The 13,562-nt window shown below is 41.1% G+C and overlaps 1 protein-coding gene across 2 annotated transcripts in view; it reads left to right on the top strand.

Moving 5' to 3' along the window:
- vamp4 (vesicle-associated membrane protein 4) overlaps window positions 1–13,562 on the top strand; it is an 87,803-nt gene that overhangs the window by 58,883 nt on the left and 15,358 nt on the right. For both annotated transcript variants that reach the window (XM_041208371.1, XM_041208370.1), the window contains exon 5: window positions 5,056–5,156. In XM_041208371.1, coding sequence (XP_041064305.1) covers window positions 5,056–5,156 — 101 coding nt within the window. The remainder of the gene's footprint in view (window positions 1–5,055; window positions 5,157–13,562) is intronic.

Below are 13,562 nucleotides of genomic sequence, written 5' to 3'. Positions count from 1 at the left end.
TTGTGCCCTGTAGACCCAAGCCTAGGTCATTAATAAAGATCAAGAAAAGCAATGATCCTCATACTGACCCCATGGGAAACTACAGTGTACACCATCCTCGAGTCTGAAAAACAACTGCTCTCCACTACTCTGTTCTTGTCATTCAGCCAACTTTATATCCATGCTGCCACTGTGCCTTTTATTCCATGGGCTTCAACTTTGCTGACAAACCTGTTATGTGGCACTCTCTCCAACTCCTTTTGGAAATCCATGTACACAGCATCATCGGCACTACCTTGATCAACCCTTTCTGTTGTCTCATCAAAAAATTCAATCAAGTTAGTAAACACCATTTGCCTTAATGTTGGCTTTCCTTAATTAATCCACAGTTGGCCAAGTGACTGGCCTGTAGTTGCTGGGTTTATCCTTGTACCCTCTTTGGAAAAAGGGTAAAACATCCGAAATTCTCCAATCCACTGGCACCACTCCTGTATCTGATGAGGATTGGAAGATTATGGCCCATACCTCCACAGTTTCCACCCTTAATTCCCTCAGCATCCTGGGATGCATCCCATCCGGTCCTGGTGACTTATCAATTTAATTACAGCCAATCTTTTAGAGTATCTCTTTACCATATTTCAGCGTCTCAGCTATCTTCTGTTTCATTATGACTTTGGCAGCATCTTTTTCTTTGATAAAGATGGTACAAAGTGGTCCTTTAGTACCTCAGCCATGCCTTCTGCCTACATACATAAATGCCCTTTTTTGTTCCCAGTAGTTCTCTCCTCTTACTACTCTTTTATTATTTATATGTATATAGAAGACTTCTATATACATTTCCTTTTATGTTAGTTGGCAGCTTCTTCTCATACTGTCTCTTTGTCTCTCATTCCTTTTTTCACTGCTGCTTTGAACTTTCTATATTCAACATGGCTCTTACTGTATCATCGCCCTGTCTTCTGACCTAGGCACATCTTTTCTGTTTCATTTTACTCTCTAACTCTTCATCATCCAGGGAACTCTAGGTTTGGCTTCCCTAACTGACCTCCTGTGGGAATTTACCTCGACTACATTGGAACTCTAGTGAAATTGGTCTTCTACTAATTTAAGTATTTTTACTCTAGATTTCCGCTTGTTCTTATCCATAAATTAAAACCTTGTGACACTGTAATCACTTCTGTATACATCCCTCTGCTGGCACTCAATCCACTTGACCCAGCTCATTCCCCAGAACCAGATCCAGCAATTCCCCCTCAACCAGAAACATAGTGATCAGGAAAATTCTCCTGAGCACATTTCAGAAACTCCTCCCTCTCTCTGCTCTTTATATTATTTCAGTCTATATTAGGATATTTAAAGTCCTCCATTATTACTACTTGATAGTTTTTGCACTCTCGGTAATTTCCCTGCAAGTTTGCTCCTCTATATCTTTCCCACTAGTTGGCCAGTAGAATATGCCGAGTAGTGCAATGACTCCTCTGTTGTTTCTTAACTCTAACCAAATAGACTCTAACCTTGACCCCTCCAGGAACTCTCTCTCTCTCTCTCTCTATCCAGCATTGTAGTATTCTCCTTAATCAATGCTGCCACTCCTCCTCTTTTTCTTCCTTCCCTCTCTTGCCCAAACACTTTGTATCCAGGTATATTTAGTATTCAGTCCTGCCTTTTTGAGCCAGGTCTCTGCTATTGCCACAACATCATATTTCCATGTGGTTATCTGCACCTATAAGTCACCAACCTTATTTACCACACTTTGTGCATTTATTTACACGCTCTAAACCTAATTTAGACCTTATTTTATTCTCTCTTAGTCTGACATCACCTAATGACTTACTATTCCTCTGGTGCTATCTGTCTCTCCTGATTCTTTGTGTACCGTGTTTTTCCTTTCTAATGCTACATCTGGTTCCTATCGCTCTCCCAAGTTGGTTTAAACCCTCTCATAGAAATATAGAAAATAGGAGCAGGAGTGGGTCATTCGGTCCTTCGAGCTTGCTCCTCCATTCAATACCATCATGGCTGATCCTATATCTCAACGCCACACTCCCACTCTCTCCCCATATCCCTTCATGCCTTGAGAGCCCAGAAATCTATCTAGTTCCTTCTTAAATATATTCAGTGACTTGGCCTCCACAGCCTTCTGTGGTAGAGAATTCCATAGGTTCACCACTCACTGAGTGAAGAAGTTTCTCTTCATCTCTGTGCTAAATGGTCTATCTTGTATCCTGAAACTGTGATCCCTTGTTCTAGACCGCCCCAGCCAGAAGAAACATCGTCCCTGCATCCAGTCTTCCGTCCCTGTCAGAATTTTATACCTTTCAATGAGATCCCCTCTCGTTCTTCTAAACTGCAGTGAATACAGGCCTAGTCGGCCCAATCTCTCCTCATACAACAATCCTGCCATCTCAGGAGTCAGGTGAACCTTCGCTGCACTCCCTTTATGGCAAGTATATCCTTTCTGAGGTAAGGAGACCAAAACTGCACACAATACTCCAGCTGTGGTTTCCAACAGCACTAGCAAACTGCTCCTTGAGGATATTGGTCCTGGCTCTGTTTAGGTGCAACCTTGTTACAGGCATGTACAGGATACATTCTGTGCCCTTGCTACCCATGGTGCTTCTTCTGAGGGATGTTCAACATGGAGGAGTACATAGAATCATAGAATGGTTACAGCACAGAAGGAAGTTATTTGGCTGGGCTTGTTTGTGCTGGCTGTCTGCAAGAGCAACTCATTTGGTCCCATTCTTCTCCCTTTTTTATGGAGCTCTGCAACCTTTTTTCTCTTCAGATAGTTCTCCAATTTTCTTTTGAATCAGTGAATTCCTAACCACTCGCTGTGTAAAAAGGTTTTCCTCATGTCACCAATTCTTCTTTTGCCAATCACCTTAAAGCCATTAGAAAATCAGAAACAGTTGCCTTCTGTTCCGAACACAGCTTGCTGCATATACACTAGATAGCTAGTTTCTCCCTACGGTATGAATAGAGGTCGTAATCCTTACATTTGGCAATGCAAAGTTGTGTTGTGGGACAATGGGGACTGACTCCGGTGCACTATTTACCAAGTGCGGGTAGTTCAAGCAGGAAAGATTCATAAATTGAATGATGTCAGGTGATAGGAGGTAATCAGCAGCAGCTTCCTTGCCCTAATTTGATGTGACGCCATGAGGACTCCCAAGGGTAATCCCTTCTGGCAGTATGGTATTGTGCTGCTGCCTCTTGTGGTCCTGGCCTGCTGGAGGAACATGACACAACCAGGGTTGAAGAAGTTTGTGACATTTAATGAAAGGATATATTCTGGGAGTATAACTGTCAGTCTGTTGCATGACCAGCTTGTGAGACAGCTCTCTCAACTTTGATACAAGTTCCCAGATGTCAGTGAGGTGGAGGTTGCAAGGGTGACTGTACTGGGTGTGCCTTTGTCATGTCCGTTTATATACTTACTGTTTCTTATAATGATTTGATACAACTGAGTGGCTTGCTAGGCCATTTTAGAGTGCAATTAAGAGTAAAGCACATTGCTGTGGGTTTGGAGTCACACATAGGTCAGACCCAGTAAGAACGGCAGATTTCTCTCCCAAAAATTCATTAGCGAACCAAATAGGGTTTTACAACAATTCAGTAGTTGTATTGCTACCATTACTGATGCTAGCTTCTTATTCTAAATTTATATTTAATTAATTGAAGTTAAATTCCCCAGCTGCCATGGCGGGGTTTGAACTTACACCGCTAGATCATTAGTCAAGTAATATGACCACTATGCTACCCGTACCACTGGATACATTGAAATCATAAAGTTAAAGTAAATTAATTCCGTCTCTGCCATTTAGGACTGGTAGTTCATGACATAAGGATGATGTCATTTGAGCCTGGTGTGCCACTCCACTTTGGAGGCCCACAAAGTGAACTGTGAGTGAATCTTGTGCACTTTAAAAATAATCAAGGGGCAGGACCTTTTCCAGGTCCTGACCCCACACTGGCTGTTAGGGCCAGGCAGATCTTCCTAGAGGTGGCCAATTAAGAACAAACACAACTAGATTATAATATCCTCCTCTTTTTAAAAAATGCTGCATTACTTTTCCTTTCTGTTTTCTTCTCTTTCTCTCTCTCTCCTGATCCACTCTATCCCTCCCTTTATTTCTTTTCCTGTATCTAACTCACCGCATTTTGTTTTCCATTATTTGCTGTCTCTTTATCCTTTTCTTTGCTTAAAGAGAGAAACCATTAATTATGACTTTCATGAGGTCTCAGGTATTCCTCCGACATTCCTGGGCTATTACCAGTTCATGTTTCCAGCAAAATGCAACACAAAATATAGCACGATCTAAAGAGTGAGAGAAAAAATCCAATTCATGCTGCTTGTTGAGAGATGTACCATTCCAGCAATTTCTGCTCCAGTCAAGAGTATGGCCATTGAACAAGACACTGCCTGGTATTGTTGCCTTCAACATAAAGTTAGTCAAGCTGATCTAGCCAATTCATTGTTTACATTTTCCTTCTTTATCCATTGAGGATTCACTGTAGCCACCAGTTTCTTGAGATCAGCTTTATTATTGAAAGTTATCAGAAAGTCCACTTACAGTACAATGCATATTTGTTGGTGTCACTTCTTTGTTCCCCTCCCTAAGAAATATTTGTTTGCTAGATTCAGCTCAGAAACATTTTAACTAACCATTACTGTAATGAGTAGCTTGTGATGTCATACAGTGCCAGTGAGTAGCCAGCGAGCTAATAATGGCGTAGCAAAATAATGCCTTACAATATACTGCTGTTTTGCACCTCCATAAGAGTTAATCGTGTTAAGTAATATAATATGAAAGGTAAATTTGAACATTTGCCATATTGCAAGTTTGTAAATTATTTTGTTTTGTCAAATGTTATTCTTATTTAGTGTGTAGGTAATTAATTCCTAGCCTAATCAGGAAATCTAAGCTTTATATCCTTGCATGACTTTCAATACTTTTCTGGTCATAGGTGGGGGCATGGTGGTTGGAAACGAACGGTATTTCTAACATAAGGAAATTTTAAGAAGCTTTAGAGTCAAACTGAGAGTTAACTTTTTTTTTCTTATTCTGTCAGTGTCCAGAATCAAGTAGATGAAGTTATTGATGTGATGCAGGAGAACATCACTCGAGTGATTGAACGAGGGGAACGACTTGATGAGCTACAAGACAAATCTGGTGAGGGGTGTTTCCTTGATTTATTTACATTGACATTGACATTGTTGTATCTTAAATATATTAATCATTTAGTTACCTCTGCTCGACTCTACCAAAGTGCCTTGGTCTTGACCTCTTGAAGTAATTCCCTCAACTATACTGATGTGATACTCTTTGCCTGTTGGACTTGTTACCTTTGTACCAAATTAGGAGCAGTATTGTACAGGGAGATCTGTGCCTTCTACAGCTGAAATGAAACTGCCGAGGCCCTTGCAGCCAACAAACAAAATATACTTTTGTCACATGGGTCTAAGTTGGATTGGAACACAAATGGCAGGTGAAACTGGGATATATATCTAAGAAAATGCATCACATATAGGAATATGAATCGGCCTTTCAGTTCCTCAAGCCTGTTTGACCAATTAATTAAATCATGGCTGATGTGTACTTCAACTTTATTTACCTACCTTTGAACCATAATCCTAGAAACCCTTAACTAACAAAAATTTGTTGAACTTGGTCTTGAAAATTTTAATTGATCCCTAGTACCTACAGCCTTTTTTGGAGAAGAGTTCCAGATTTCCATTACTGTTGAAAGTGGCAAGACAAGTTGAGAAAACAGTTCAAAAGGTATAAAGGATTTTAAGCTTTATAAATAGAGGCATAGAGTGCGAAAGCAAGGAAGTTATGATGAACCTTTTTATATATATATATATATATATGTATATAAAAAAAGACGTAGGAGCAGAAATTAGGCCATTCGGCCCATCGAGTCTGCTCTGCCATTCAATCATGGCTGATAAGTTTCTCAACCCCATTCTCCCACCTTCTCCCCGTAACCTTTAATCCCATTACCAATCAAGAACCTATCTATCTCAGTCTTAAATACACTCAATGACCTGGCCTCCACAGCCTTCTGTGGCAATGAATTCCATAGATTCACCACTGTCTGGCTAAATAAGTTTCTCCTCATCTCTGTTATAAAAGGTCTTCCCTTTACTCTGAGGCTGTGCCCTTGGGTCCTAGTCTCTCCTACTAATGGAAACATCTTCCCCACGTCCACTCTATCAAGGCCTATCAGTATTCTGTAAGTTTCAATCAGATCCCCCCTCATCCTTCTAAACTCCATCGAGTATAGATCCAGAGTCCTCAAACGTTCCTCATATGTTAAATCTTTCATTCCTGGGATCATTCTCGTGAACGTCCTCTGGACCCTCTCCAGGGCCAGCACATCCCTCCTGAGATAAGGGGCCCAAAATTGCTCACAATATTCTAAATGTGGTCTGACCAGAACCTTATAAAGCTCAGCAGCACATCCCTGCTTTTATATTCTAGTCCTCTCGAAATAAATGCCAACATTGCATTTGCCTTCCTAACTACTGATTCAACCTGCAAGATAACCTTAAGAGAATCCTAGACTAGGACATGCAAGTCCCTTTGCACTCCAGATTTCTGAATTCTCTCCCCATTTAGAAAATAGTCTTTGTCTCTATTCTTCCTACCAAAGTGCATGACCTCATACTTGCCCACGTTGTATTCCATCTGCCACTTCCTTGCCCATTCTCCTAACCTGTCCAAATCCTTCTGCAGCCTCCCCGCCTCCTCAATACTACCTGTCCCTCCACCTATCTTTGTATCATCTGCAAACTTAGCCAGGATGCCCTCAGTTCCTTCATCTAGATCATTAATGTATAAAGTGAAACGTTGTGGTCCCAACACTGACCCCTGCAGAACTCCACTAGTCACCGACCGCCATCCTGAAAGGGACCCCCTTATCCCCACTCTCTGCCTCCTGCCAGACAGCCAATCTTCTATCCATGCTAGTACCTTGCCTCTAACACCATGGGCTCTTATCTTATTGAGCAGCTTCCTGTGCGGCACCTTGTCAAAGGCCTTCTGGAAGTCCAAGTAGATAACATCCATCGGCTCTCCTTTGTCTAACCTACTCATTACCTCCTCAAAGAATTCTAATAGATTTGTCAGGCATGACCTCCCCTTGATGAAACCATGCTGACTTTGCCCTATTTTACCATGCACTTCCACGTATTCTGAAATCTCATCCTTAATAATGGATTCTAAAATCTTACCAATGACCGAGGTCAGGCTAATCGGCCTGTAATTTCCCGTCTTTCGCCTCACTCCCTTCTTAAACAGGGGTGTTACATTAGCGATTTTCCAGTGCTCTGGGACCCTCCCTGATTCCAGTGATTCCTGAAAGATCACCACTAACGCCTCCACTATCTCTTCAGCTATCTCCTTCAGAACTCTGGGGTGTAATCCATCTGGTCCAGGTGATTTATCCACTTTCAGACCTTTCAATTTTCCTAGCACCTTCTCTTTGGTAATAGCCACCATACTCACCTCTGCCCCCTGACTCTCTTGAACTTTGGGGATGTCACTCGTGTCTTCCATTGTGAAGACTGACACAAACTACCTCTTCAGTTCCTCCGCCATTTCTTTGTTCCCCACTACTACTTCTCCAGCGTCATTTTCCAGCAGCCCAATGTCCACTTTTGCCTCTCTCTTTCCCTTTATATATCTAAAAAAAAAACTCTTGCAATCTTCTTTTATATTACTGGCTAGTTTACCCTCATACTTAATCTTCTCCCTCCTTATTTCTTTTTTAGTTGTCCTCTGTTGGTCTTTGTAGGCTTCCCAATCCCCTGGTTTCCCACTGCTCTTTGCCGCATTGTATGCTTTCTCTTTAGCTTTTATGCTGTCCCTGACTTCCCTTTTCAACCATGGTTGCCTCATCCTCCCTTTAGTATGCTTCTTCTTCCTAGGGATGAATTTGTGCTGTTTCTCCCAAATTACTCTGCCATTGCTGTTCCACTGTCTTTCCTGCTAGGTTCATCTCCCAGTCAATTCTGGCCAGCTCCTCCCTCATGCCTCTGTAGTTGCCTTTATTCAACTGTAATACCATTACATCTGATTCCAGCTTTTTCCTCTCAAATTGCAGGGTAAATTCTATCATATTATGGTCACTTCCTCCTAAAGGTTCCTTCACCTTAAGCTCCCTTATCAAATCTGCCTCATTACACATCACTAAATCTAGAATTGCCTGTTCCCTAGCGGGCTCCACCACAAGCTGCTCCAAAAAGCCATCTCGTGGACATTCCACAAATTCCTTTTCTTGGGATCCACTACCAACCTGATTTTCCCAGTCTACCTGCATGTTGAAATCCCCCATGATCACTGTAATCTTGCCTTTCTTACACATCTTTTCTGTCTCCTGGTTCGGCCTCAACTGAAGAATTGTGTCCAATTCTGGGAACCGCACTTTCGGAGAGATCTGAAGGCTCCAGAGAGGGTGCAGAAAAGAATTATGAGAATGGTTTCAGAGATGAGGGACTTCGTTTTATGCGAATAGATTGGAGAAGCTGAGGTCGTTCTTAGAGAAGAGAAGGCTAAGAGGAGATTTGACTTAAGTGCTCAAAACCATGAGGGATCTAGAGATATGGAAATAAACTGTTCCCCCTGGCAGAAGGGTCGACAGCCAGAGGACACATTTAAAGTGATTGGCAAAAGAGCCAAAGGCAATATGATGGAAAACTATTTTACACTGCAAGTGATTACAATTTGCACTGTTTGAAAAGGTGGTAAAGGGAGATGGGATTGTAGCTTTCAAAAGGGAATTGAATAAGCACCTGAAGGGAAAATTGTAGCTCCATAGGGAAAAGGCTGGGGAGTGAAATTAGCTAAATTGCTCTTGCAGAGAACCAGTACAGACTCCATGGACTGAATGGCCTCCCTTTGTGATGTGACCATTTATGATTCTATTTTATGAATTTGTCCTCATAATTTAACTCTTTTAGTCCTGGAATAATTTTGGTAATTCTGCATTTCTGAGCTTGATTAGTGTTACTTGCGAATTCAAATAATTTGCATCAAGTTTCTGAAAAAGCAGTGCTCCAAAACTGAGCCCTGGGCCCATTCGTAGCTCGTCAGCAACCCACCACCCAATATTACTTCTGTAACAAAAGCCCATTGCTTTCCTACCCATGAGCCACTTTCTTATTCATTCCCAACATCTACCCAGAAGCTATTCAGCTTTGATCTTGCTTGTGGTTGCCTTTCACGTGGAACTGTTCAGGCGTCTTTTGGAATTCTTAAATACAGCACATCACAGGGTTTCACCCCAGTCTAGTTGTGTTGTCACTTCCTCAAATAAAGAAATTTGTCAGCCTTCCCTTCTTTGAAAGCCATGTTAGATGGTGTTTACTAGGTTATTGTAATAACAAGTGGAAAAGGCTTCTGATGATCAGAGATAAACAATAATTGAAATGAATTTTTCTTTTATGTACATTAAGCAATGTAGCAGAAACATTTGGATTACAAGTTTTAAATCTCTTAGCTAGCAAAGCTGAATAGTTTGCTGGACAATTACATTTAATCCAGAGGCTAAATGGGACTAAAGGCCGATAAGTCCCCTGGACCTGATGCGCTGCATCCTAGGTTATTAAAGGAAGTAGCTACACAATAGTGGATGCACTGGTAATCTTCCAAGAATCCTTAGATTCTGGAAAAGTCCCAGAAGATTGGAAAAAGGGAGGGAGACAAAAAAACAGGTAATTGTAGGTCAGTTGGCTTAACGTCTGTCATTGGGAAAATATTAGAATCTATTATAAAGGATGTAATAGAGCATTTAGAATTGCATAATATAATCCAGCAGAGTCAGCATGGCCTCATGAAAGGGAAATCATGCTTAACAAATTTATTAGAATTCTTTTAGGAGGTAACAAGCAGGGTAGATAAAGGGGAATCAGTAGATGTAATATATTTAGATTTCCAAAGGCATTCGATAAGGTACTGCACATTAGGCTACTAAATAAGATAAGAGCCCATGGTGTTAGGAGTAGTATATTAGCATGGATAGAGGATTGGCTAACTAATAGAAGACAGAGAGTTGGGATAAGGGATGGCAACCTGTAACTAGTGGAGTGTCACAGGATCAATGCTGGGGCCTCAATTATTTACAATATATATTAATTACTTAGATGAGGGAAGTGAATGTACTATCGCCAAGTTTGCAGATGACGCAAAAATAGGTGGGAAGGCAAGTGGTGAGGATGACACAAAGAGTCTACAGAGGGATATAGATAGGTTAAGTAAGTTGGCAAAAATTTGGCAGATGGAATATAATGTGGGAAAATGTGAAGTTATACACTTTGGCAGGAAGGATAGAGGAGCTGAATATTATTTAAATGGAAAAAGACTGCAGAAAGCTACAGCATAGAGGAATCCCAAAAAGCTAACAGGTAATAGGGAAAGTAAATGGAATGTTGGCCTTTATTTCAAAGGGAGTGGAATATGATAATAGGAAAGTCTTGCTAAAACTGTACAAGGCACTAGTTAGACCACACCTAGAATACTGTGAACAGTTTTGGCCCCTTATCTAAGGAAAGATATACTGGCATTGAGACAGTCCAGTGAAAGTTCACTAGGTTGATCCTGGGTATGGAGGGATTTTCTTCAGAGGAGAGGTTGAGTAGGTTGGGCCTATACTCATTGGAGTTTAGAAGAATGAGAGGCGACCTTATTGAAACATATAAGGTCTTAGGGGACTTGACAGGGTAGATGCTGAGAGGTTGTTTCCCCTTGTGGGAGAGTCTAGGACCAGAGGGCATAATCTCAGAGTAAGGGGTTGCCTATTTAAGACCGAGATGAGGAGGAATTTCTTCTTTCAGAGGGTAGCGAATCTGTGGAATTTTTTACCACAGTGGGCTGTAGAGGCTGGATCATTAAGTATATTCAAGGCTGAGACAGACAGATTTTTAATCAGTAAGGGAATCAAGGGTTATGGGGAAAAGGCAGGAAAGTGGAGTTGAGGATATCAGATCAGCCATGATCTCATTGAATGGTGGAGCAGACTAAATGGGCCAAATGGCCTACTTCTCCGATGTTTTATGGTCTAGTCATTTTAAAATTAATTGTAAATCCACAGCGGTATATGGAGAAAATCCTAAATTTTTGGCTGAGATTTGATCAATATTTTGAGGATGAGAAAATATACAGAGAGACAATCCTTGTTTCATCTGAAAGAGAAACGATAAAAGTTGCTATAAACTCTGCAGGTTTTGAACACATTGAATTACTTCACTACAAATTTTAGGTGTATATTCTGAATAAGACAGTTTTGATTTGTGTCGCCTGGGAAGGGAAACCTGTTGAAGTTGTGATGGCAGTTGATCTACTAAATGCTATTTTCTTGAACTGTTGAGTATAACTACCTCTTTGCTTCAGACAGTCAAAACATATCTATTTTCACATAATTGGTTTGTCACAGCAGTCGCTAATCACGGCATGGGATATTTGAGCGTGAGTGATCCACTAGGTACACCTAGAAGATCTGCACAGTGATTGAATTTATCTTAAGCACATTGTTTTTAAAGAAGTGTTCACTTTACTTAAGTGTGTGTTAAGGAAGGTAAAATGTAAACCTTATAAAAAGAACTTGTATTAATTAATCAATCACAATGCCAGAATTTATCCAGGAATATTAATTTAGGGAGCTGTTCAGACAGTCCCTCAACAAAACTACTTCAAATAGGTTTCCAATCCAGGTTTGCTGGTTTCCTTTGCATTGCAGAATTCGATTCACAGTAGTCTGGAACCTGAGCTGCCATTAGTCTCTATGAGATCTGCCCAAGCATTGCCAGTTACAAGGTCTACTAGGCTACTGAGCATGCAAACTTGTTTTGGAGGATTGTAGGTTTGAGTCAAAATGAATTGTTTGCCTGTAATAAACTTGGGCAGTTCTCAACTAGACTGATAGGCTGCCTTGTGCTTCACCTTACTACCAAAATAACTAACCATAGACCAACATTGATAGCAGTCATTGGAGAAATCTGCAGCTCAGATCATCCCAACCTCCCAACTGAGAAAACGTGCAAAGATGACAAGTGACAATTTTAGGAAAAATTGGGGAAGAAATGTGCTTTTTTTAAAACTATGTATTTGCCATAACTGGCTTATTGTCTGTGTGCCCTTTTGTCCTTATCTTTACCTGATTCTATTAGGACCCATGTCATCAAAACCTTTACTTCTTTCCATGTTACCGCTCTGAGGTTCTTTTTCAGTCTGCGTAGTGTCTGAGACAGAGGTAGATAGATTCTTGTTAGGCAAGGGAATCAAAGGTTATCGGGGGTGGATGCAAATGTGGAACTTGAAACACAAACAGGTCAGCCATGACCTTACTGAATGGCAGATTAGGCTCAAGGGGCCGAATGGCCTACTTCTCCTATTTCATATGTTCGTATGTTTGAGACGTGGAAACCCAGCACCATGTTTAAGGATCTCAAAATGAAGCTATTTTGAAATCTATTTAAGTACAATCTCTCCTTGCCTGATATTAAGTGCACACTTTAGACTTGGGTAAGTTGTGTTCATGTGTTCCTGCAGGCTCAAAGTTTAGGTACAGATTAGCAGGGCTGAGATTAAGGGACCCGTCCTAAATATTTGTAAATTAAGTTTAATCATTTAACGTTGTATTTTTTTTATTGGGCGTCGCTGGCCTGGAGTCACACGTAGACCAGACCATGTAAGGACAGAAGATTTCCTTCCTTAAAGGACCTTAGTGAACAATAGTAGATTTCCTGCTGCTTTTCCAGACCAGTTCACCTTTACCCAGTAGTATTGGCTTGAGGAGTTATCTGGAGCACTCCCAAATTCCAATGAAAGGTCTTAACCTTCAAGGTTCCTTTGTTGAGTGGGGCTGGCCGGTTAGTCATGAGATGTGCACAGACTACTGTGCCCCTGACTGGCTCAGATAATGGATTACTGACTGTACACAGATTTTAGATGATGGTTCCAAACCTCCATCATCAGGCATGCCATCTCTGGAGCCACTTCCACCTCAACAATAATGTGCCTATCTCCCTCTAAAAATGGTTGTTTGTCGTGAGATAACTGATGAGAGTGGGTTTGAGTCTAACGAGACAGCAGACATCAGGTGCTCTTCACGATTGGTATCGTGAGCAACTTATTTTAAAATGTGCGAGTACATTACCATCAGTTTCCTTCCCATTGTGTGGACATACACTGTGGAGCATTGTGTCCAACTGGTGCTGCTGCGGAACATTGGCAGCATTTTCTTGCCTCTCTGCAACCCATTAGCGGCAAGTACTGAACCCAGATATATCGGTTTGTGTTCTGTTACCTGCCTCTGGGTAATTTCAAGCACTTTTAACTTACATTAGAGAACTGCTAACGCAATTTAATGCTAGGCTACAGTCTTAGTGCTAGTGAGTATCCAATATTTTGCCTGTGTGTCCATTCTTCATATGATTTTAGACAACTAGTTTTTGCCCTGCGCAACCCTGATTTGAAGCAGTTTGTCATTGATAGCTGTCTTTAGCTGCTTAGGTCTTAAGTTCTGGAATTTCATCCCTATCCCTCTTTACCTCTCAAGCTTTCCATCCGTAAGAC

The sequence above is a fragment of the Carcharodon carcharias genome, chromosome 16 (genome assembly GCF_017639515.1).
Source record: "Carcharodon carcharias isolate sCarCar2 chromosome 16, sCarCar2.pri, whole genome shotgun sequence".
NCBI lineage: Eukaryota > Metazoa > Chordata > Chondrichthyes > Lamniformes > Lamnidae > Carcharodon > Carcharodon carcharias.
The sequence above is the reverse complement of the archived record's forward strand: the minus strand, read 5'-3'. Positions and strand labels throughout refer to the sequence as shown.